At 41.9% G+C, this 26,397-nt stretch overlaps 1 protein-coding gene across 1 annotated transcript in view; it reads left to right on the top strand.

The window, feature by feature from the left end:
• cdh13 (cadherin 13, H-cadherin (heart)) overlaps nt 1–26,397 on the top strand; it is a 330,027-nt gene that overhangs the window by 156,907 nt on the left and 146,723 nt on the right. The window contains exon 7 of the mRNA XM_041939059.1: nt 859–1,003. Within this exon, the coding sequence (XP_041794993.1) occupies nt 859–1,003 (145 nt within the window). The remainder of the gene's footprint in view (nt 1–858; nt 1,004–26,397) is intronic.

The raw sequence follows: 26,397 nt of genomic DNA, 5'->3' as shown, positions 1-26,397 counted from the left end.
TGTTTGAGGTTGAGTGATAGCATGGCCACAGTTAAAACTACCCAAATTGTGTTTAAACTGGCCTTTTTTTTTCTTACCCTACCATTATGAAGTAAAAGCTAAAGGCACAACATAATGGCTATAGAATAATGACGCTATTGGGATTTAGATTGGTTCCCTATTAGCCTCATAGTCACTGTGCAACTTTGTCTGCCACCAGGTACGATCCCCCAGGAAAATAAAGGCTGACTGCTGATCCAGTCAGGCTGGCAGTGTTAGGATGCTCTGAAAATCATAAAAAAAAAAAAAAGAATTTGATCATTAGCTAATCCTTTTTTTATCATATACTCAATTAAGTTGTTCCTCCACTCTGCCCTCCACCCAGGTCCCAACCTCTGCTGTAGCTACTTGTTTATGTGAAGCAATACTCAAACTATGTTATTACTCCATATGAAATTATGACAATTTCTCTTTACCTCTTCAGTGAGCATGCATCTGTTTCCTGTCTTCTTTCCAAAATGGTGTTGCTGATTTTTTATGAAAATATGGAAACAAATGTACGCCATCCTCTGATGGCTGATTTTGGTAGTTGCTGGCCTCTGAGGAAAATTGAAAGTGGACTGCTTGTCTTTGAAACAGCAATGATACCACTTGAAAATGCAAGGGGGGCCTGGAAACTTCCATTTTAGCAGCAAAGTGGTAGTAGTGGGAGAAGCTGTAAATTGCAGTGATGTTTGTAGGGAGTCCATTTTTAGCTGTGGATGCCTTTTCATTGGTGGGACCTTGGTTTGAACCAGTTTTAGGAAGATTGCTGTAAATAAGCCCCCAGAACACTACCTTTGTTGTGAAAATAATTCCTCTATGTTTCCATCTACACAGCTGGAAGTTTCAACCACAGACTTGGCTGGAAACCTTGTTGAGGGACCAGCCATGCTAGTGATCACTGTCATCGACCAAAATGACAACCGGCCCATCTTCAGAGAGACGCGTTACACAGGAGAGGTGCTCGAGGGATCCCCTACAGGTAGGTGACACTGTTATATTGAAGGACCCCAGAGAGAGCTGGACTGTTATTGGATTTAGCTGGACAGCAATATCACACACACTGCTGATTGCTCCACTTGAGATGTCCTCTGATCTTAGGCCTGGAAGTGGTTGTGTTGATGATACATTTGTGCCTGAGCCAGGCGGTTTGTATGTGTTGTTGTGGCGATGGAGTGAAAAGCACATTGCACATGCCTTTAAATAAAATCACTGGAAGACAAACGTATTTCAGGAGAGCACTGAACTTCTCTGTGCAGTTTTACACTATCATCTCAGCACTTTGACTTGCAGAGGCACCAGGCCTTCACTATTTCTTGAGGCCACATTATTATTATTTCAGACATGAGTCTCATTGGTGCATATTTTTAATGGCAACTGCAGGGCTTCCTCGAGGACTCATTTTATTGTAAGGCTGTCATGAATATTAGATTGAATTCATATTCCTTTAATACAAACATAATGAAAACATTTAGTATTAATTTAAATGTAAATATATGTGGATCAACATTAAGTCTTAATAAATGGGACACATTAGTTCTGCATCTATCTTTATAGTTCTAGTAAAGCTAAGTCTGTGGAAGTCAAATCAGCTTTGTGAAATCTGAAAATTGAAAATGACCAACTCTGGAATTTCCCCAGTGGTATGAGAAAAGACCCAGTGGCAGTGTGACAGACAGCACTACGCCGCTCCCTGCCCTCCACTCTCCCGTATATCCTTTATAAGAGCACTGCTATGACGGGGCTGAAAGCAACACATTTTTTTTACTGAGATGCCTCACAATCATATAACATTAGGATAACTTGAAAGATGCGATACTCGCAGTGGCAGTAAACACCATCATATAACAAGCTTCACCTCTCTGCTGTGCCGACACCTGAACTGAAATGATGCACCACTAACAGCTGGTCTCATCAGCGGTGGAAAGATCAGCCAGGACTCACTGAGGAAATCCACCTTAAACATTTGATTTTGACTTGCCATGACATACATGTTTATGGTGCTTTTTCACACCTCACCCGATGTACTAACATACTAATGTTGCTTTTAAAAGACTGTTTTACATTTATTGATCAGCGAGTACATGCTTGGTCAAATGTTTTTCCTGCATTCATGAAAAAGGAGTAAGCATGACTAAGCATTACATTATTTTCTGAGATTCCCCTCCTCTTTGTGTCTGCAAAAGCTGAATTTAAATCCAATTGAGATTTTATGTGAGATTTGAAGAAATTGGATAGCAGAATGGCATTTATAATGTTGACTGTAAGGAGTTTTTGGTTTATGTTTATCTGATTCTGATGATCGATATGTAGCCTCCTCACAGATTGTTAACTTTATGGACCATAGTAGAAGACTCTGAACCACCATCCCCCTCCCATCACATCTCATGGTCAAGCGTTTTAAAATCAATGAGTTCTGAGGCAAAGCTGGCAGAGTCTTTGAGAAGACTCACCTCTGGCTTCGACAGTAACTCTTAACGTTCGCTGAGATGCTTTTGTCACTTTGTCACAGCAGCTTCTGTCTTGGCTCTCTGAGCTGTTGTCACTGCTGTTGCTTTTATTTTAAGGTGACAGGCGTGCCCTCACAGGGCTGCAATATAAATAAATGATGCTTAAATGTACGGTGCTTCTATTTCAGGAAGGGTGGCAGCAGGTCATCACTTATACCAACTGATTGTGTGTGTGTGTTTAAAACAGTGAAAATTGATATTCCATTTTTTTTTTTTTTAATGATATCTGCATACAGCTGTGGTGTTAATGTCCATCAAAGAGTGGGTATGGCATGATGCCTGGGCGACAGTTGTGCAGGCGGTCACACCCTGGACAAACTGTGTGTTGATCACTGCAAGGTTCTGTTGAGTTGCTTTGGTTGATTTATATTTCTGCACCTACAGCCTGTGGAAACTGGTTTCTTTAACAGTGAGGCTTTGTGTTGTACACACTGTGGACAGAGTTCCTCCCACACTTTCTGAAATGGATTCTTAGTCCTACAATGTTCCAACTGTCTTAGTTGTACCACATGGCACTGATGATGAAATTAGTGAAAATCAGTTGCTTCACCCTGTGTGCTCCTGCTGTTCACCCTGAACTGTGTTCCACTGATTCAGTGCGAAAAGAGACCCTCAGGCCCGCCTGTCAAGTATCTTAAGGGCAAATACGTTACAGCGTATGGATTGTTTGGAGAATGTAGGTCCCACTCAGATGGTTAGAGGTGCAAAGCATAGACACTGAAGCAGATTCTGTGACGGCTCTCTCTGTTTGCTCGCACGTCATTAGCACAAAAGCCAACAGACAAAAACCTTTATCGCCAACTGAGCTTCACAGATAAGAGGAATTAGTCAACAAGCAGGCAGACACAAACACACACATGCACACACTCTCACACACAGACAGCTTCCCATAAAGACATTTTGAGGGGTTGTCAACTTCTTGCTGAACTTGTGTTATGAATTGCTAATACAGACGTTGCTTATGCTATGTTATGTATTAGGTGAGCATCAGCATGTCGTTACTGGCTATACAGAACAGGATAATGGGCTGATAAACTAGCACAGTTAAATCTTGTTAGAATAATGCAGTCAAACTGCATTTTGGTGTTTTGATCCTGCAGTGACAGAGCAGAAATTATGGAATCCAATTCAATCACTGGAAAAAAAAGTGTTGATCGCCTGTTCATTCCATGATTCTGATTCCGATAATGTGGATCCCTGACCGAATGTGGTGTTAGTGTTTTTAGTGTAATTGTCCACAGTTTTGGCTCATCTGTACACTCACAATTGCAGCCTGGCATGCTTACAGAGTTGCCTGTGTGTTAAGCAGTGAGAGGATGAGCCCACTCGGAGCGAATTGGAAATATGACAAATTCCCCTGCAGGAAAATCTCTTCTTGGTTCAGTCTCAGTGAGGGCCAGACCACTCAAAACACCTGAATCATCATAGAGGTTTTCAGCCCTGACTCTTTTTCAGTGGACAAGTTAACACCGGCTTCCGCAAGCTCAGCACCAATACATTTTTAAAAAGTCATTTGACATTACTGGGTTAGATCTGATAGCATCTGATAGCACCTTCTTGCTTGACATGATAGAATTGAATTTGGTTTTATATGCAATTATTTGATACTGATACTGATTTAGAAGAAAAATTAATGTATGAAAGTCATTCAGTACATGCTTTTAGAAATCCAGGCTTCCTGTAAGATGCTATTTCCTAAGTGGATTAAAGCCTGGTTGAATAAACCAAAGTGAGCAAAACAAAATGAACTGGAGTATGATTTTATTTTCAGTATGTATATTCTGACAGCTCCTTGGTACTTTGGTTGCCATGGATGCCAGATCCAGTTGAGCTCAGAGATAAGATGAAGGATGCAGCTCTGAAGACTGTTTCATGCATATGCCTGCAAATCCATGTTCTAAATAGTCTATTTAGCCAGCATGTCAGTTCAGCTTCAATGATCTGTCTAGTAATAAGTCAGCCATTCAGACTATGTTTAACAACCTTTCAGTTCCCCATAGGTTTCATGGTGAGCAGTAGTTGATTTTAGATAGATGCCTCAGATAGACATCTATCCATGATGTTCTCAACAGTGTTCATGGTGAATCTGAGTTCAGTATGCACTTTATTCTACCAGCTCCTGGGAGAAAGATCTGGCACTTTAGTGGCTACATTCTCCTTTATGTCCACCAGCTGCTCTCTGCTTGTCCAACAATGCGCTGAAACTTGCTATGAAACTCCACATATTCCATAATTCTCTGCGGGTTCATCACTAGGAGCAACAAGTGCTCCTGAAAAAACATTTATTAAAATTCCCCTTTGTGGAAAAATTATTTCCTTGAAGCAGTTGTAGGAGTCTTTGGACATCCTCATCTCAAAGGTCAAGAGGCCCAACTGAACTGAGGTCAGCAAAATTAATTGTTCAACTTTTGACTTTTCTTTTGCAACCACAAAATGTGTCACACACTTTTAACTCCTTGGACTCAGGCAGATAAATTTAAACCTTGTTATGTGAATACGTATTTAGTGTGTGCATATATAGTGTGTGCTGTGTGCGTTCATTTTTGAGTGAATGTGTATCTGTCTGTGGGTGTGTGTGTGTGCGTGTGTGTGTGTGTGTGTGTGAGATCTGTAGCCGTGTGGTGTGTGTGTTACACAGCAGTGGCTGGGCGGCGGGGGAAGCTGTAGGGGAGAATGTCACAGTGCACTGACATTTCTGTGCAAACTGATAACAAAGGCAGCCAAAGCCTGAGTCTCCTGGCAAGCCCTCTCCTTCCTGTCTGTTTACTCCTCCACTCTTTCTTTTTTCTTTTTCCCTCTTTATCTCTCTCATTCTCTTTTCCCTTCATGCCTTGGGCTTTGTGTACACACTAACCTAGTCTCCTTTTCTCCCTACTTCCCAAAAAATTACTGTTTTTCTATTCTCTCCATCTCTGCCCTGTCCATCAACAACTGTTATTGACTCGCTCTTGCCCCATTTCACCAGGGGTTGACTGCATCATAACTTTTTCAAGCCAAGTTTGGACCAGAGTGTTAGTAACTTGCAGTGATTTCAGTTTCATTGACAATGCTTTATTTACTCCATCTGACTGCTATCATGAACAAGCTAACATCTCAGCTGACAACAGCTTTATTTTTAATTGAAGGAGAAGCCGGTGTTATTCTATATGTTTCTTATCGCCAACAACTGTGAGCTGCATTGGTTGGATTTTCATACCCACATTTTTATTTGTATTTTTCCACATCAAAATCAATTACTCGGTAAATTGAAAGCTGGTCTTGAGCCATTTGGAGTAGCAGAACGTAGAGGCTGCAAAGCAGAAGGTTTTTATTTCTGCCTGAATGTTCTTTTTTTGCAAATAGATGAAGTGAAGATTGATTTGAAAAGTCTACACTGAGTTTAGTTTACATCAGTGATGTAATACTGACAATAATTAAAGCAGGGTTGATGTTCACTGTAATGAATTAGGTCATTTCAGTAAGTATCAATTAATATTCATGCCATCTGATGGATGGAAACAAACGGTAGTCTGAAAAGAAGAAGGAATGCACTGAACGATTTGTGGCCTGGATTGATGTGTATATAGTTTGTGGTGAATGGGCTAAAACATGCAAAATCACCTGCAGTGTCATATACGATACATTTCAGTATTTAACTTCAGGGCAGGTGAAACTCACCAAACAGCTATCTAATTATACTCAATCAAGAGAACATTTACAAACAGTTCCCAGCATGTCATACACCTCTGCAGTGCGTCTTACTCCTCCGTTTGTTTTGAAAGTCACTTGGGATTCATTGCTGCAACATCAACGAAATACTGAGATCACTAAAATCATGCATATTGTCAATTAATTTGCAGAGAGAAATTTGTTTGATCTCAGGTTTAGGGAGGGAATGGTGTGCTGCTGGAAAAATGACTGCGTTAAGACCATCATGTTTTTGGCAATTTATGTTTATCTCTCCTCTGCCAACACCATGCAGGCAAGTTAAACGTAGCATCTAGGTGATATATCTTGTGTAATTGGACATGATGGGGTATAAATGAAGATATTACTCATAGCCGAGTCTCTGTTTGTGTTCCAGACTAATTTGTGTTTATATCAGAGGTAATTAAGGCCTGAGTTCCTGCTGAGAAGGGAGAGAGGGATGGATCTGGTTCGCTGCTCCATCTCTACTCTCTCTCTCTCTCTCTCTGACACACACACACACACACACACACACAAAGTCGTGTTTCCATCATTTTTAGGGACATTGCATAGACTTACAATCATCTCCTGGAGACTTAGACACAAACCCTAACCATAACCACTACTTGCCTAACCCTAACCCTAACCTGAAGATAACATTAACCCTAACCTGAACCTAAACCCAAGTCTTCATCCTAAAATGCAATGGTTTACATTATGGGGACTCATTTTATCCCATAAGGAAGGCAAGTTCCCACAATGTGAGTGTGAACATTTAAGTCCTCACAACATGAGTGATTCATCGCCACACACACACACACACACACACACACACACACACACACACACACACACACACACACAAAAATACAGCTTAGGGCTGGGCAATATGGATTTACGCTTATATCATCTACGCATGTTTTTCTATCATGAAATTGTAAATGTTCTTCCAGTCCGGGAGGCCTTCGAGTGCACCTTCCACACTAGCACACTCACATCCTCTCAAAAACCATCACCACTAACTCATATGCCATCACAAAAATGGGGCTTATAAGAAGCGCACATTGCTGGCACACCTGCTTTATGCCAACCACTTATGTAGAACCATTTGTCACTGCCTACAGTTGCAGCATTGTCTGAACTGCAGTCATTCACGTGTCCTCTGCCCTGTGTCCCTATCCCATAGTCCGTCCTTACTCCCCTGCCACAGTCCCACTCAAAGCACATGCTTACTCTTCTGCTGCAGCGTCTCTGCTGCCACGTGCAATGCTGAGCAGGACTCTCACGCTGCCAGCACGCCAGAGAAAAACGTCAGCAAAATAAAAGGTGAACTACATCAATAGCTAATTGCGAGCTCAGATACCACTGGTAACTTTGGGGAAGGCTAGTAGAAGAAGTTGAGACAGAGGGCTGGTGGGGTGCCAACAGTAGTCAGTGGGTGCAGAGAAAGCAAGTAAGAGATTGATTTAGGAGAGATAATGATTCAGAGAGAGAGAGATTACACCCAAACTGGCAGGTAATTTGTAGCATGATGGTGCCCATTTGTCCCATTATGGTCTCTGTCTCCGCCTTTCTCTCCCTCTCTCTCTTTGTTCGCTGGAGAACAGTCCGTCCAGCACCCCACCAGGTGAACCGCTGTCCCACAATGCCTCATTATCAGCTTGTCAGACTGAGAAAGCCTGGCAAATTAATGTCCAGGGTGCTGTATCTACTGAGGTTGCTGTCCAATTAACTCTGGGGCATTGTTGTGTTAGGATAAATGAGTTTTGTTTTTTTCTGCACTTTTGGATGTGTATGTACATAATGCCATTTGGTTGAGTGCAGTAACAATCCCACCTGGTCAACCTTTATTTTCCTCTAATTATATGGTGACTTATATTTAGTCTCAGTGTGTAAACTGAAAGCTATTAAATGATATGCCAGTGACATGTTTATGTATGCTGTAATTGAAAGTGTAAAATTGGGAACTGTGACCATAACAATGCAATGTGATCTAAGTCCTTATGGCCAGTTTATAGAAATGTATGCTCCAATCCAGAGAAACTCCCTTATTTATATGCATCTGTTCTTTTTTCACCAGTAAGGCATCATTGATTTTCTTGAGCCCTCTTAACAGAGCTATCTTCTTTTGAATTACCATTGGGACCGATATGCATTACACCACTGAGAGGAAAAAATTGCATTCTAAATGGCCTTTATTTTCAGCAGTGATTTCATCTGAATACATGTGAATATGACTCTATTTGAATACATTTCTCTGGTTTGGAGTAAATTATTTTGCTCCCTTGCAAGCATTATGTGATTCCCTGCGTCATTCCAAAACTAAATAGCATCAGCATTCATCTCTCTCTCAGCCGTCCGCCGCTCTTTTTCTCCCCACCCCTCCTCTCCTTGTCACGCATGAGTGTCATGTAGATGAGAATTCATTCCTAATTTCAGAGAGACAGACTTGCCCAAAAGCAGAATGTGAAGCCCCAAAAGTATAGTTGTATGAAGGTGTATAGAGGATTGGGAATTCAAGGTGTGACAATGGCTCAACTCTTGGCTTCCCTGGTGGCCGTTCCACTACTTGAGTGCTGCTAATCTATTAAAGAGTTTCTATTCTCCTTTGCCCCGACACAAAGTCCCACATCAACTCGGGCTTGATTATCTGCCCCTCTCTCCGGTTCGGCACACACACACACACACACACACACACACACACACACACACACATATACACACAAACTCAAAACCCTCAGAGTCCAACCAGACAAACCAATCTCTCCCCATCCTCCCACTTCCTCTCCCCCTCCTTGACAAGAAGAGACAGCCATTACCCCTTTCAAAACCCCCACTGCGCTCCAGGTTCTCCAATTTAGATTATCTCCCCTCTTTGTTTCACGAGACTGAGCCATCATAGCTCCTCTTTATCGGAAACAATCTCCTCAAAAGTCCGCTTTTTAAAACATTTCCCTGGAACGGTTTGCAGTTTAGACCACCACTTTGTGTCACAGTCCTCAAATATTTCTCAGTAACAGTATTTTGGTCACTGTCACTGTTCCTCCTGTCCATATGGACCCTGAAGAGATCCTGTGTTGATGCGATTCCAATCTAAGATAGGGGGGGACAAAATCCACAGTCTGTGTCAAAATGCTTTATAAAGGTCAGTTGACGCCAATATGAGGTTTCAGCAGTCAAATCAAATGAGTATTTACTGAAGTTAGTTTTTTCAGGACGAAATACCCTCCCTTTTTTTTCCAGTTGGTCGAACACTTTGAAACAGCCTGAGAAACTGACATGAAAACTGCTACTGGTGCTCAGAGGATGGATTTTGACTTTGTGATGACCTGACTTTTCATCTGTAGCATCATTTCATGGTGCCAGCAGTTGGTCAAACGTTACACTTATCCCATCACCTACGATGGATTGCCACACAGTTTTGTACAGCCATGCATGGTTCCCAGATGATGAATCCTAATGATTTTGGTGACCAATGGCATTCCTCTGCCACCAGCAGGTTTATGGTTTTGTTTGAAATGTCTAAACTATTGGCTGAATTGGCATTAAATTTGGTACAGCATTCACATCATCGTTCATATAGCGCCATCCCCAGGTCAAAGTTTCAGTTACTCTAATGCGGTGGCATATAACTGAATATCTGCTAAACTAGTCGCATTTCCATCAGCCTCAGATGTAATATATGTTTATTGCTGAATAGTAAATGTTACAATATGTTATAATAGCTGCTGAATATGTTATAATACCTGCTAAACATCAGCATGTCAGCGTTGTCATTGTCAAACACTGACATTGTCATGAGACTGAGTCTTGTTGTTTCACATAAATAACATGTGCGTACTGCATGTAGACCAGAGATTTGGCATCACCGTGTCCAGATCTTTTTTTATGAACTGTCATACAGAATATCCAGATAGCCAGGCTCATATAAATGGAATCTCACTCCCTATCATTACTGCATATTGCCATTTGACATCCTCTTTTCTCTCTCGTCTTTCACCATATTGTTGATAAGTACTGCAAGGGTGAAGCCTTAGCTAATGGAATATTAAAGAAGGGTTTATTTATAACTTGTTTACTCTGAGGACATTTCTAAGGAAGAAGTAGATGCGGTGTTAAGGTTGTGTCTTTTCATCGAACGTAGAAATGTCTAAACGATTCCAGTTGAGCTCATAATTCCTATATACAGTATACTCATCACCCTGACTGACCTAAATGAGCCAACAATGATACTGTGGTGTTTTAACCGAAGGAGACACTGTCTCACAGGCATTCTTATAAAGAGCTTCATTATTTTCTTTTAAGCAGTATGGCACATCAATTCTTTCATTAAGACAGTGATCTGAGCACATACTGATGAGAATGTGATTGGAAGAGGCAGCTTCCTCCATCCAGTCTCCTACTTATCCCAAATTAATGCTGCATCCTGCCGAGTTTGAGTGAAGTTAGCTGTACACTGAAAATCTCCTCTGACTACTCCCTTCCTCTCTCATCTCCTGCTCCAGTTCTGCATTCTTTTAGCAAGCAGTCCACTGCTCGGTCTCTGGGCTTTCGCGCCAAGGAGCAAACGATCAGCCGAAAGCGAAAAACTCTTTGATTGAGTATTGATCTGGGATTGTCACACAAGCAGAGATGACAAAGTTCACACATGAGAACAAGGCAGCGGTCTGCTGTGCATTTTTTTTTTTTTTTGCTGTTATCAACTCTGCAGGGCAAAGAGATGTATCCATCAGTCAGGAGTTACATGGCCTTGTCATCCCTGTGGTGAGCTGGGATCATGTGGTGTTCACCAATCTTGTCAAAACACATGCAGTACAGTTGCAACAGTAATTGAACTGTCAAAGCCTCAATATCATATCACATGCTGTACATCATCTTTTAAGCAATGGAATTTGTGTTTCATATGACATTTTACCACTGACTAATGACAACTACAGAAATCAATAGGAATGGGACAATGTGAAAGACACGTGTTTGGGAGAAGCTCACAGAGCAGTAACTAGCTGTTAAAGAGGAATGGCTGGATTGATAAGAGGTTCGAGATGGGTGTAGCCATGTGAAGTGGTGGCGAGATGGATTTGGGTGTGTTTCCTTTCTTCTCTTCATTTATTTTTATTCTCTCTCTGACAGGTTGAAAAATGGTTTAGTGATGAAAATAAAACATATAGCATTTGATAGAAATAGAATGCTGTCAGAGTCATATTTCCCTGAAGCTTTATAAAAATTGCTTTTTCTGCATTCATTTATCAAGAAATGCACTGGTTTGTTTAGTCCCATGAGGGAAGACTGTGCAGTATTTATGTTCTAGACACACAACAGAGAACATTCTAATTGCCTCCATGAATGCTTTTACGGTTTTGAGCACTAGAGGTAATTTCGGTATCTGAATCGATTCCCGGAAGAGTTAGGCAGTAATTGGCTGAAACAGCAACTCCAGTCAACCCACCATATTTTATTTATCATTATTGACAGATAAAGATCATCATAGATTTTCCCTTGCTTTTGTGGCATCTTTTATTTAACAATCGATGTTATGAAACTGATTCAGACATTTCAATTCAAAAGTGGTACTCCCACTGTGCTCTAAAGATGGTATACTGATGGCGCTGGGAACAACTGTATACAACTCTTATTCCAAAAAAAGTTTGGACGCTGTGTAAAACATAAACAAAACAAAAGAATTATTTTAGACATAATTCAAACTGAAAACAGTGCAAAGACAAACTTCATTGATTTTTGTAAATATCCTGTTATTCTGAATTTGATGCAACAACATGTTTCAAACAAGTTGGGACAGGAGCAAAAAAGACTGGAAAAGTTGTTTGTGTGCATGTAAAAACACTGCATGCACATATCTGAACATTTGAATATGAAATTAAGTTTTGCAAAATATTTTGTGCGTGTGTGAAAAGGTTTTGTGCACACAGATAAAATCTGCACATGTATAAAAGGTTTTGTAGCTGTAGAAATATTTTGTGGATGTGGAATTGAAATATGAATATTATGAACATTTTGAACAGAAAGGTTTCACAAAGTCAGACACAGAGGCAAACACACAAATTTCCTATCTGTTTATGTTTGTGTAACTTAGGTTCCCATGTTCCAAAAGACAACGTAACCAGAGTGAACCCGCTAGAACCTTTTGCTGCTGATTGGACAGTTTGGCTTCCTCTGATTGGATGGTCAGTGGAACAATGCTGACTGGTTAGTCAGCTCAGATAAAAAGGGTCAAAATTCATGCTTGTAACTCGCAGGCTTTAGCTTGTATACTTCAGTGTCACATGCACAGATAGGAAATGTATGTGTCTGCCTCTCAGACCTTGTGAAACCTCACTGTTCAAAATGTTCCTGCACAAATTTTAGCTCCATATCCACAAAATATTTTTACAGCTTCAAAAACTTTTCGTATGTGTGCAAATTAGACCCGTGTGCACATAACATTTTCACACATACGCAAAAAAAAAAAAACAGGTGATAGTATCGTGATTGGATATGAAAGGGGCATCCTCAAGAAGCTCTGTCGTTCACAAACAAGGAAGGTTCACCACTTTGTAAAGCATGACTATATAAAGGATATTACTACATGGGCTCAGGAACACTTTTTAAAACCTTTGCTAGTAAACAGTTTGTTTGCAGATGATTGCATTCTCTCTTATTTATTTATGACTTTACACAGCATCTCCCAACTTTTTTAATCTCAGGTCTCATAGCATACTTGCATTTGACGCAGAAAATAATTGTTGAAATCATGTTGCTTGCTTAAACAGAAGATTGCTCCCCCACCCCGTGTTCAGGGACCACACTGAAGAATCTTTTAATCTACTATTTTATGCTATTTTCTTTATCGATGTAAAAAAAAGAATTGTTTTTTTCATTTATGATTTGTGTTGCGGGCTGGACCAAATGGTCTCCGCCTGGAGGCCAGAGGTTTCCCACCCCTGATGTTGGGATCCTAGGGGTGTTCTGTCTGCCCCTAGAACATAATCTGATTAGTAATAATCTCCTGTGTCCTTTGGAGTTCCTCTCTCCATGTGTCTGTGTAGTGTTTGATTGTGTGAGTGGAGACAGTCTTGTCTACCTGGTTCCCCTTTCTCAGAGTCCTAAAACTACAACATCCTGGTTTTCAATCTTCTCAGCTTTGTTACCCAATCCTTGGTCTCTCTGCTGGCTCAGCCCCAGCACTCTTCCCTGCCTTTGGACACCCTCACCGGACAAGGACTTCTGTCGTACCGTCAAGGTTCCTGGAGTGTCCCTGAATTGGTGTTTGAGCTTCCCACTCATGTAGCAGAGAGTGGTCGGAATAAGTAGGTGCTTCAGATATAATGGAAAGCACCCTAGACGAGCTAATCTCTGATTATTTGGGTTGATAACTGCCTCTGTGAGCATCAGAGCCAGAGGACAGGTAAGTGTGTGCCGTGGACCTCGTTTCTTCCTCCCCCTGACCATTTTGCCTTTGTTCCAGAATCTGCTTCTGACCAGTGCAGCTTGGCCGGATCTGTCTCTCCTCTGAAGAAAGACAGTCTCAACATCAAGAGTTGCCTGTACCGCTGTCAGCATTGTGCCTGGGTTTGCAAAAAAAAACTGTTTTCCTTGCCCTGAATCACTCAGGTAATCATCAAGATTGATTGCCCTCACACTTTTGCTTGTTCTTGGTCACCCCTGGTTAAAGATGCACAACCCTCAAATTGACTGGTGTACTGAAAACATGCTTCTTGAAGTGTCTTTTGTCATGCTAACTGCCTACGTTTTGACTAGCTCCTGTTTTGATCAAGCCTCAGTCCACCTCTCAACCTCCAGGCCTCCCTACAGTTCCTCCCCTGTACCATGCCTTGGCACCTGTGTTTAGTAAAGACCACACCCTGTTGCTGCCACCCCAAGGATTCAGCAGTTATCGAGTGGCCTGTACCACCTTTTTTGAGTTTGCTAATTTATACAGGCACTTCATTCCCAACTACAGCTGTCTGGCAGCACCTGTCACCGCTATTCCCTCCACCTCGTCCCCATTCTACCAGACCTCCGAGGCAGAGTCAGGATCTCTGGAGCACAAGTGCACTTCACATTAGTGCCATTCCTCCTCCATCCATTGGAATTCCTTTTTTTAAGCTGTCATCTGTAGAGAGAAATTTCGACACTGGTAACCATGAACTCCTGACTCTTAAGTTAGCTTGTAAATAATGGCGCCACTTTCTTTCTGCACTCTCCTTTATTGTGTGTACAGTCACAATGACCTCTCCCACATCCAGAGTGCTTATCCACTTATACTCTCCTACTGTCCAGATTGTGGGAACATCAGGCCTGATGACCTTTCCACCAGTTCACTGCCCATTACTCCAGTTCTGAGCCAGATTTCATTGAGCCATCCACTTGAATTATTGCATTATTTCCTGGGATATTTAGTCCTGTGTCTGCCAAGCCCAGCAAACTATACCTAACCCTGGTAATGGTCTGATTAACACATTGTTTGTACCTGACTATGTGTATTGTGATGTTCTCTAGGGGGCAGAGTTTGTCTCAGCCTGCTTTGTCAGTGCCCAAAACAAAACCTCTACTAAACCCACTTCCAGTCTGCTTTTCCCTCTTCCTGTACTTAGCCATCCTCACCATCACTGATAGAATTTTCAAGGCAGCTCACTCTATTCCTGCTGGTTCACCAAGTGTTCCACCTGCATGGACCTGCTGATATTGTCTCTGACAGAGAAGCCCAGTTCACATCCCAGGCATGGAAATATCTTTGCTTAGCCCTTGACATTAACAGCAATCTTCCAGATATCACCGCAGTCCAGCTTTGGACTGTAACGAGCAGGCCAACCAGGAGATGGAAGTCCTCCCTATAATGTGTGATCTCTGCCAGCCCATCCTTCATGAGCACCCAGCTTTCCTTGATTGGATATACTCATCGTCAACGCTTCTTTGGGTATGTCACCTTTTGAGCTAGTCCTTGGTTATCAAACCCCCTTGTTCCCTCCTCAGGAGGTTGAGGTTGCACCTCCCCTGTCCAGTACTATCTGCACAGCTGCTGGTGGACTTGGAAGAAGGCTTGAGCTGCCCTTCTTTGGGCTTGCACCCGATCCCTGTCGCTGTGCCCTTGCCCTGGCTTTCATCCCTGGCCAACCCCTACTGTTACATCCGCCCCTAGAACATCATCTGATCTGCAGTAACTTCCGTCTCTCTTCCTCCCTCCCTCTCAGTCCATCTGTGTGCTGTTCGAATGCCTGAGTGGCGACAGGTGCGGAGCCACAGCAGAGCCTCTCCAGCTGCATCACATCCTGTAATCAAAGATTCAGCACTGCCACATCCATGCTATCAGATCATAGCTCCTGCTCATTCCATCTGCCCTGCTCCTCTGCCTCGGATCCCATGAGGCCCACCAACTTGCCGGATTCCGCTCCGGACCTGCTCGGCTCTGCTACCCACTCCTTGGTCTCTCCGCTTGGCTCGGCCTTGGCTCACATTCCATTCCCTTTGCCCTGCAATAAATCACCTTAAATCTCTTGTCTGACTCCTTGTCTGTGTATGCACCTGGGTTCCCTAGCTTAGCCTCTTAACAAGGGGTGGCAGTAGCTCAGTCCACAGGGATTTAGCTTGGGAACTGTAAAGCAGATTCTATTCCAGCATGGATTGGTGAGTATGGAGTGTGGACTTGTAGCTAGCTAAAACTTGAGCAAGGCACCAAACCCCTGTGGGGGCTCCTGAGTGTGGCAGACCCCACACTCAGGCATCTCTCCATACATTATTACACATGCATTTATTTTGTTTGTAAAACAACAAGACAGAACAGAGTGAAAAAAATTCTTCCAGAGAGATAAATAAATTGTGCCTAGAGGTTTATCGTGTCTGACTCATGTTTGTATTCACCACAATGAACAGGCACATTGTCTTTCAATGCATCATATTTTTACATATTATAACATAGGGAATTATTCTTGAAAAATTATTACAACCACAATTCATGGTTATTAATCCAAGATATTGGAGCAGTGTATGTCACTAACTCCCTCAACCATGTTTGCCTTTTTCCTTGTAAGCATTCCATAATTGTGTCCTCAAGGACGTGTCTTTCTGCTGAACTCTGTACTTCTTCTCATGGCCTTGTGACAGAAACTGAATAGAAAAGTCAGTAAAGTATTTATAATGCTGACACAGAAATGACTTCAGGAGACCTCGAGCAAAATTTGCCAGAGGAAAGTTGAAGATACACAGGTAGCTAAAGTGCAGACACACAAACATACACATACAAGAGGTAGACAAAGTAACTACACTACTGCCTGTGAATGTACTAAATCACCATTATAAATGCAGCCACAAACAAGGCTCAAATTAGGTTGAATGCCAATTAGCAGCATTTGTCAGCTACTGTGAAACTGCAGTGCGGTTTGGAAGTTTTTCATTATTTCTGAGACTACTCCTTGATGTTAAACAGCTGTTTGTTTATTGTGACTTTTTAAGCTTTGGTAATATAGCCTCTTTCACTGTCTTTCACACACACACACACACGCACACACACACACACACACACACACACACAAATTTCTATTATTTTATCATTATTAAAGTGCCAACTTGACTAACATTGAGTTTTAGCTCTAGCTCTCCCTTTAATTGTATTGTCTCTTTCTGTTTTGCACATTTATATGTCCATGTGCCTTAGAGATCACTGGAGACAAAAAAAAAAAAAAACTTTAGAAGAGCTTAGTGTTACTTAGACATTCCCACCATTTTTGTTGAATATACTGTCTACTGTTTGTTGCTAACAGTAGACAACATCTTACAAACTGTATGAAGGACATTGCTGATTTCTATGCATTATGAATTAATTTGTATGCATCTTTCTGTCTTGTGATGCCAAGATGCCTCACTCTTGGTTTGGCATCCCTGACCCATTAATCATGGTGTTGACTGCCCTCCTCAGAGAAGTATGTACATGTCGATTCCACAGAGTTGTCTCATTCACTTTCGTCTCAGAGGAACAGTGACTTCAAACCTTTAAAGAAATCACAGTAATGATGGCGTTTCAGATTAAGCCTGTTCTGTCATGTAGTCTTGCATTCTTCATGTATATCATACCACCATCATATATATTTGATATTATATGTTATGTTTCCATCCACTGTGGATAGAATATATTTATGTATTTTTCTCTTTTTGTTGACATGGATGTGAAACAATCGAAAATGTCTGAAGGCTCGTAGGTTGAGGAGGTTGTGTTGTATTTTGATGGACTCGGAGATTCAGTCCGCCATGGCTGATCTATTTTTGAGTGACATTTTATCTTGGCAATCTCGTTGATCTTAATGAGATTTCTGTCCTTCACTGGTGTGTGTGCACACATCAGTGTATGTGGGTGTCTATGGTGGCTGCGCTTATGTGGGAAAAGAGCCCCTATCAAACAATTTGTTTCTGACAGCGAAGGCTTACGGCCCAGAGGAGGCGGTACCTCTACTGACCTTGGACTGCTGACTGGACTAAGGAGGCTTATGACACTTGCAAGATTGTCTCACTAATACCTCCTTCAGGTCGATTACTCATGTCAGGAAGGTGATAAACAAGTTTTAATAAGACCATAATAACAGTATGATGATGAATCAAGATTATTAACAGCCACTGTACTTTAGTAGATTTCTAGACCAAGTTCAGTTGACAAACATAATAAAATCCATATATATGTATATATAGTGAGCTAATTATATGGATTTATATAATGTATATTATACTTTTTCTAAATATATAAAATAAAATAGTACTGGCCACTATATTAAGCATGCACTTAGCTCTTGTTGCAAGAAACTGAGAGACAGAAAGCAGCCAAATTGTAGTTTTTCAGTATATTTTGCATTATTCTGCACACCAAACTCCCACCTACAAATGCTATCACATCACTGCAGGTATTTAAAAAAACTGGCATGCCAAAGCAGACCAACATTTCAAGTGATGTAGAAACAGTAAGTAAAAAATAGAAAAGGGGATTTGAAAAAGCTATATGTATTTCAGATAAAGCAAAGCAAAATGCAAGGAATTCCATCGTCTATGCAGACTGCAGAATGCATGGTGTGTACAGAAAAACACCTTATAAGACAACTCTGCTCCCTATTCAACCCCTCCATTGTCTGTTGCCAGTTTATCCATTTGTTGTGTGGAGGACTAGGACCTCACTGTCAATGTGCACATCAAAACTCTGATGTCCAGTAACGCAGAATGACCCCTGTTTCAGTCATAGATTACAGTAGAAAATGTGCACAATCCCATTTGTTGCAACAAATACCCCCCAATCTCTGTCAGCCTGAGTCTCTCCGGTGCGTCTGTCCATCCCTGTGACTCCCCATAGCACTGCTATTTAACTCCAGGCAGCAGCTGCTTCTTGCCTCCACTGCAAAATCTCCTCAGCGGTGAGCTGCGCTTCAGGTGGCCCAAGTGTGGACTGTGAAAATGCAATGCTGTACATTACATTGCCAACAATGTCTTCAGCAGTGCCTCCTCTATTGCTAGAGTTTATTTTAGAGTTTGCCACGTCACTCTACCAGCACTGGCATTCACATTTAGGAATACAAAGAGATAAATGCATAGATGTGAGTGACGTCGACATCTCTTTTCACAATGTCACAGCACCGACCTCCTACCTACAAAAGTGGGTCTGTGTTGTTCTGTGGTTTCACTTTCATTTAAGTCCTCATTAATCCCCAAACATGGTAAGACAGGATGTTCCACACTACCACTTCATTTTTGAACAGTTCTTTACATATGAGTTCTTTTAAGCAGCATTAGCTAGAATACTTATTTTAGTTTGTGCGTCTGTGTGTGCACACACGTCTTTGATGTTTGATTGGTTTTTTTGCTTGATCAGTGGTGACTGATAAATGTAACTTTTCTTTCCAGTGCTTCACTTTGTAAAAATTGTAATTGCCATCATAAAAGCTAGTTAAACTAAGTGAAAGATCAAGATTATTGTTAACAGAAACATGAGAATTTATTGCAGGTCTGTCACAGGATCTGAACTCTGGTCTCCTGCATTGAAGTTGAACTTGTTATGTGTCCATCCACCACCCCAGCCTCCACACCTCTATGTTCTGTGTCGCTTAATAAACAGGACACCAAATTCATTCTCTTGTGTGTTGAGCGCTCAAGCAGCAGCATCATTCACTGACAACGAAAGCAGAGATCACGGTGGAAACACCAATGACAATAGTAAGTAGTGTGTGCTCATTTGGAAGTGATTCATTCTTTAAACATTAGCATGACATTGCCGCCGCAGTATGGATGTGCAACTTCATAATTCAGCAAACTTTGAATCCATGATTTCTTGCAGTCCATCTTATAAAAAATCTGAACCATGTAAAAATGTAAAAGCAGAGTTTTCTGCCAAGAAACATATAGAGAGAGCGTCTGTAGCGGTTCCTGCTTGGTCCGCTGGAAAAAAAATGGAAAAGGTGAGGCGTTTTCATGTGGCTTTTGCTCTGTGAGCTACTAACAGTCGCTGATAACAGTACAGAACAGTGTGCTGTCAATTAAAACTGCACAAAGTTTGAGATCATTTTAAATTCTTTTGTAGCAGAATCTTTTCAATGGCATTTGATGACAACATTTTTAAAATGTTTGAAATTCTACAGTTCCTTTAGTTCCTTTTTATACACGACAGTCTTGTTGTGTGAGTTTAGCAGTGAGATGTCACCGCAGTAAAGACAGCTTGTTTACTTTCCAGACAACCTGGATTCACCTACAGGTCACACTGTATTGGCATTGGCATAGAAAGGAAACTGGGATGTGCGATGTGAATGTTTCTCCTAGGGACATTGGGCTGAATGTATTACACCAAGTCAAGTTGTCAAGGCTAGTGTGTTAGCAAACAACTGCCTACACGTGCAGCACAAACAGAGCAGCACAGGCCTCTCTGTGGGGTCCCTTATCATATGTTGACTTGTAAATCTTATATTCACTTGCCTCCAGGCCCTGGTTTGATCTGCCAGCTGCTGAGAAAAGTGTCTGGGTCTTTTTGCCTTGTTAGATTTTTAAATAGTTTCACCATCCACATGTTTATTTCAGTTCTTCAGTTCTCTTGTTTTGCACTGGGCGGATAGCGTACTTCCTTTGAGAAGGGTGGTGTAAAATCAGCTTAAACAACAAAGCAAACCACTGGGAGGGATTCGTTTTACTGTTCAGATGAAAAATATGTCTTTCTTCTTTCAGACTCATGGCGTGCTGCATTCTTAGAGCCCCTTAAAGTCATATTTGACAGCATATGTGGTCCACTTTCAAACAGGTGTGTGCGATGCTACTCTGCATGAACACAATGTATTGTTAGCCAGTATTTTGATGATACCAGACCTCTATTTGTCTTCTTTGATCGTTGATGGAATCCAAGTTGTGTGAGAGCTGTGCGCTAAATAAATTGTTTTAAATGGAAATTGATTCAGCTGTGTCCCACACACTTCAAAGACCCTTTTTCCATTGCATTGTTCTTCTGTGACACACAGGGATAAATAAAGCATTGTGTATCATACACCACTCTGTAGCCATGAGCAATACCTCGATTTGAAGAAATCAGAGTATCCATCAGAGCAATATAGTACATCTTTGACAAGTTAAAGGTCAGCCTGAAAGATTTCTGGTCTGACTCAAACCCTCTAGCCATCTTTTTGAACATCTGTCAGTCTTTCATAGTTGTTTTGTTGTCACAACAATATCCCAAAGGGAACAGTGTACAGTTTTTTCTCAACAGCCATGTTTAAATTGATGTATTGTATGGGCAGTATTGAGTAAGTATGGGACATGATGGGAATGGCAAGTTCTATAAAAGTTCCTCCATACTGTATCTCAGTGAAGGTTTACTTGTTTGTGTAATAGAGAGACATTTGTCTGAGACATTAATAGCTAGCGGCCAAAGGCTGATGAATCAGCTGTCTCCAGAACATAGTACGACCAATGCTACAAACAGTACTGTTTCCAAGTGGCCAATCTGAAATAGTCATGAAAATGTTCCTACCTTTTGTCAGATCTTGATTAACTTTTTGCAATTAGTATTCTGTCATGAGATGTTATCATCACCTACCTGACATAACTGTTAAAAACATAGTTAATATGGCCTTCCCACATAGCCAGCCACCAAGTCAGACTCAGGTAAATGTTCAACAAGTCCTCTAAAGTAGCACTCCTGTCGGCAGGACAACATCATTTGTCACTGCCCTCCAAGGTGCCCTTATAAGGCACTATTTGAAAAATAAATGTTTTATAATCTGGCACGGCTATTGTTAAGGTTTGATTTGAGGGGGTGCATTTCAGAGTCCAGCCAGGGAGTTATAGTCCAGGTTGAGTGTTTGTGTGGAGGAGGGGGAGGGCAGGGAGAGAGTTCAGCATCCTGACAGCCTGGTGGACGAAGCTGTCCCGCAGTCTGCTGGTCTTGGCCCGCAGACTCTGCAGTCTCCTCCCTGATGGCAGCAGGCTGAAGAGGCTGTGTGACGGGTGGGTGGGGTCTCTCGCAATGCAGAGGGCCTTGCGAGTGAGGCGGGAGGTGTAGAGGTCGTGGAGGGAGGGGAGAGAAGCACTGACGATTTTCTCGGCTGCTCTCACGATGGGCTGGAGGTTCTTCCTGCAGGACGTGGAGCAGGTGCCATACCACACGGTGATGCTGCTGGTCAGGATGCTCTCGATGGTGCCTCTGTAGAAGGTGTGCATGATGGGGGCCTGGGCTCTAGCTTTCCTCAGTTTGCGGAGGAAGTAGAGGCACTGGTTCGCTTTCTTGGCCAGCGATGTGGTGTTGGTGGTCCAGGAGAAGTCCTCAGTGACATGCACACCCAGGAATTTGGTGCTGCTTACCCTCTCCACCGTAGCACCATTGATGGTAAGGGGGGCATACTGGGGGCGTCTTATCCTGAAGTCCACAACAATCTTCTTCGTCTTCTCCACATTCAGAGAGAGATTGTTGTGTTCACACCACGAGGCCAGGCGGCTCACCTCGCTCCTGTAGTCCGCCTCGTCGTCGTTGCTGATGAGACCCACCACAGTTGTGTCATCGGCGAACTTGACGAAGAGGTTGGAGCTGTGGGACGGTGTGCGGTCGTGGGTCAGCAGAGTGAAGAGGAGGGGGCTCAGCACACTTCCTTGGGGGGCCCCCATGTTCAGTGTGGTGGTGCTGGATGTGTTTCTGCCGACCCGAACTGCCTGAGGTCTCCCAGTCAGGAAGTCCAGCAGCCAGTTGCACAGAGAGGTGTTTAATCCCAGCTGGTCCAGTTGGGATTAAACACCTCTCTGTGTACCCTTTGTTTTCCGGGGTCAAAATTGAAAAATCTGGTTTGACTGCTTGTAAAGCATGAAGTATAAAATAATCATCAAATTCTGTGTTTAACCTTTTTAGTCAATTTGTTTCCAACACATCAACATATATTTTACACTTATTTTTGTAATGTATGATATAATAGATGTAATTTATAAAAAAAAATGCACTTCATTTTTAATTTAAAAATTCTGATTATTTTGACTATGGTTATGATCTGAGGCACATAAATTGATGTATTATCACAGACTGGCATATGTCAAATGCAACAAACTGAAATGATGTAAAATTTTTTAATGGCAGCAAATAGTCACACCTGTTGTCCTCCCGGGTCAAAATTGACCCGGTGTGGTTTGACTGTTTATAAAGCATGAAGTATAAATGTGTGTGTATGTGTATGTGTGTGTGTGTGTGTGTGTGTGTGTGTTTATTGTACTGGAAAGCACAATAGTATGATCCATTATACCACTTATTGTGGTATAGTGGTCAAATTTGACCGGGAAGACCACAGATGCTATAAAATTTAATAAAACACACATAATTCAAAGAATATAGTCATAATTAATTTTACTTGCAAAGAGCATAGTATGGAACCATTCATGTCATTTTCAAGCATATCAGAGAAAACCATAGTCGTGATATTCAAACACTTGAAAACGGGTCAAAATTGACCTGAAGACAACAGGAGGAATATGTTCAATTTATTTTGTTCACTTTTCATGATACCTCTCACTAAATGCTTGAAAGACTTCTCACACTCAGCACGCACAGGTGCAGCTGTGAGAGGTACTTGGTAATATCCACCATGAAGGCCAGATCACACAGACACTTGCTATCACTGAGTTTCCCCTGAAGTTGTCCCTTCATCTCCATTAATTCTCCAAGAACTGTGGAACAATTTTATCTCTGAGCTGGCAGCACCATAGTGGCAACAAGGCTCCTTCTGAATGAGGTTTCAACTTTGTCATTATAAGCCTGCTCACCACAAAACTTCTCTTAATAACACACTGTCTCTGTCAGAATGTGGTCCTGTGAAAGCTGCTTGTTGGGCACCCAAACCAAGCATTTCTATGAAAGACAAGGGCAATTAAATATCAATTTACTCCTTCAAGCATGATGGACAGTCACATTGATTTCTTAATACACAGAGCAGTAAGGCTCAAGATATTTCCAAGCCATGGTTGGGACCATAGATTTTAACTTGCACAAAGAGCAACAAGTCAGGCAGCCTGGACTGACATACTGTATTCAACTAAACAACACCTGCACTCTCTCTATTAGGGGATAGAGAGGGCGGGTGGCAGGTTAACAAGGGAGATGCACTTTGGCGTTCTGTTCAGGCTAAGAAACGATCCTGGTCTTTGTTAAAAGTAACGTTGACAGTTGATAGAAAACCTTATACAAGCTCTTGAATAATGTCACCTTCCTTCTTTGCCACAGATGGACAAGAATCATAATTTCTACAATTATGAGGGTCTTTTGTGACTCAAATGAGGACCAATGCTGTTGTTTTCCTTGTGCTGAGATCACACTCATGCGCCATTAGCGTTGTCTCTGACGCAGGTTCATTTATTTAAACATTTGGCTGCAATTTTGTCATTGTAATGGCATAAAACAACAGATAATCAACAGAATTCTGCCGATAGCCTTCAGGATGGATATTTCTTACATATTTCTGCTTTATTTAATTAGATACACTCAGTTGTGGCAGTGTCACTCACTCTTTTTTCTTTTGTTTGTTTGTTTCTGTATAGTAAGGTTGTTGTACGTAGTACCAAAAATCTTTTGTCTCTCTTTTCCAATTCATTGCAAGATAGCTTTTGTTTACAAAGCATGCACACTGTTTTTCCACACAAGACTGTATAAAGCATTATCTTTCCAATAGCCTACTACATATTCTTCCAGTCACTGTCAGAGCACTGACCTCCAACATCCTGTATGTAAGAAGCTCAGTGAAATACTATGAATGGTCATAATCATGACTGTCCAAGTCAAAAGAAAATAAACAAATAAATGGCAGTGGAGCACTCAGTCATCTGGTCACAGTAGCCTCTGGTGAGCCAACCCTGCATCTGCAGCGCCTTGTGGGCCCGGAGAGTGGTAATATGGTCACATGTTCTGTTGACCTTGACAGTGTAGGCAAACTTACATCGATTTGCTGTCGGTTGTCTTCCTCACAGGGTGGCAACATAATACAGTATTAATTAAAATTATTGACGTCTTGGAGCCAAACAAGCAAGACAGACTATCCTAAGAGTAGATACACACAATTTAGCCAACACAACTTTACGTATGACTTTAGACCCCTATCACATGTCGAAGCTGCACACCTCGACCAGCAGCTCTGTGAGGAACCTTCTTCTCCATGATGACAGAGTTGCTTCTCAACAGTGACAATGACATGGTGTGACTCATTCTCCATTACCATGTGCACATACATGGTATTGACCACAGTGGTCAGGACTGTTCATCCTCCTATGAGCTGTAGATATAGGTCTGAACAGTTTTTAATGAATGACATGCCAATGTATAGTAAAGACAATATGCCGAAGAGACCTTCTAAACAACATCAACAACAACAAATACTGTCTCACCTATAACCACCACATCCCTGTCTTTGAAGATAAGATAAGACTTTATTAATCCCCAGCCAGAGACATTCGGGTGTTACAGGCAGAAGGTAATAGCAGTTGGAAAAAGAGAAATACAAAATAAAGCAGATGTCAGGCTGGGACTCAAATCAGGACTCAGATGCAGAGATTTCAAACAACACAGGTTTATTTGCACGCAACCCAGAGAACTCTTCGCTGAGTGTGAATTTAAAAAGGCTATGAAATTAACCTAGGGTTAATTGATCTAAACAAGAGAAGACTTTACAATGTATATAATGCAATAAAAAGAACAATATAAAAAAAAACGCTCAGAAGGAGGAGGCACCGACTATTTAACACGTGGAGGGTAATGAGGAACAGGTGGAGACAATAGGTGATCAGGACGGACACACAGGTGACACATGAGGAAGGGCAAGTGCTCTGAAACAAGAGGAGAGTTAGACATACAAAATAAAACAGGAAATGACAAGACAGAAAACCCAAGATGAGACAAACCTCACCACAGTGTGACAGCTGACTATATACAGTATATGTACATTTTATACAAAAGACTATATAAAATAAAATATATGTAAAAATACATATATTGCCATAAAGAACTCTAAGAAATATTGCCATAAAAATATACTGTCAAAAATTCTATAGAATTCTACAGTTTTTACACAAATTGCACATGGTGGGTACAGATAAAGTAAGTACAGCATTTACACTTTTGCACATTAATAAATATAAATGTGTCACCATAGAATACCAGTGTGTATAGATTGTTGAGATAGGTTGAGTACTCAATGAGAGTGAAAAAAATAATATTGCACAAGGTAATTTGTGTATGATAAGTCAAACCATCCATCCATCCATCCATTCTCTTCCGCTTATCCGGGGCCGGGTCGCGGGGGCAGCAGTCTAAGCAGGGAGGCCCAGACTTCCCTCTCCCCAGACACTTCCTCCAGCTCTTCCGGGGGGACCCCGAGGCGTTCCCAGGCCAGCCGAGTGACATAGTCCCTCCAGCGTGTCCTGGGTCTTCCCCGGGGCCTCTTCCCGGTGGGGCATGCCCGGAACACCCTCCCAGGAAGGCGTCCAGGAGGCATCCGTTGAAGATGCCCGAGCCACCTCAGCTGGCTCCTCTCGACGTGGAGGAGCAGCGGCTCTACTCTGAGCTCCTCCCGAGTGACAGAGCTCCTCACCCTATCTCTAAGGGAGCGCCCCGCCACCCTGCGGAGGAAACTCATTTCAGCCGCTTGTATCCGAGATCTCGTTCTTTCGGTCATGACCCAAAGTTCATGACCATAGGTGAGGGTAGGAACGTAGATTGACCGGTAAATCGAGA

Source organism: Chelmon rostratus, chromosome 6 (genome assembly GCF_017976325.1).
Source record: "Chelmon rostratus isolate fCheRos1 chromosome 6, fCheRos1.pri, whole genome shotgun sequence".
Taxonomy (NCBI): Eukaryota; Metazoa; Chordata; class Actinopteri; order Chaetodontiformes; family Chaetodontidae; genus Chelmon; species Chelmon rostratus.
This window is presented reverse-complemented; position numbering and strand designations above follow the sequence as displayed.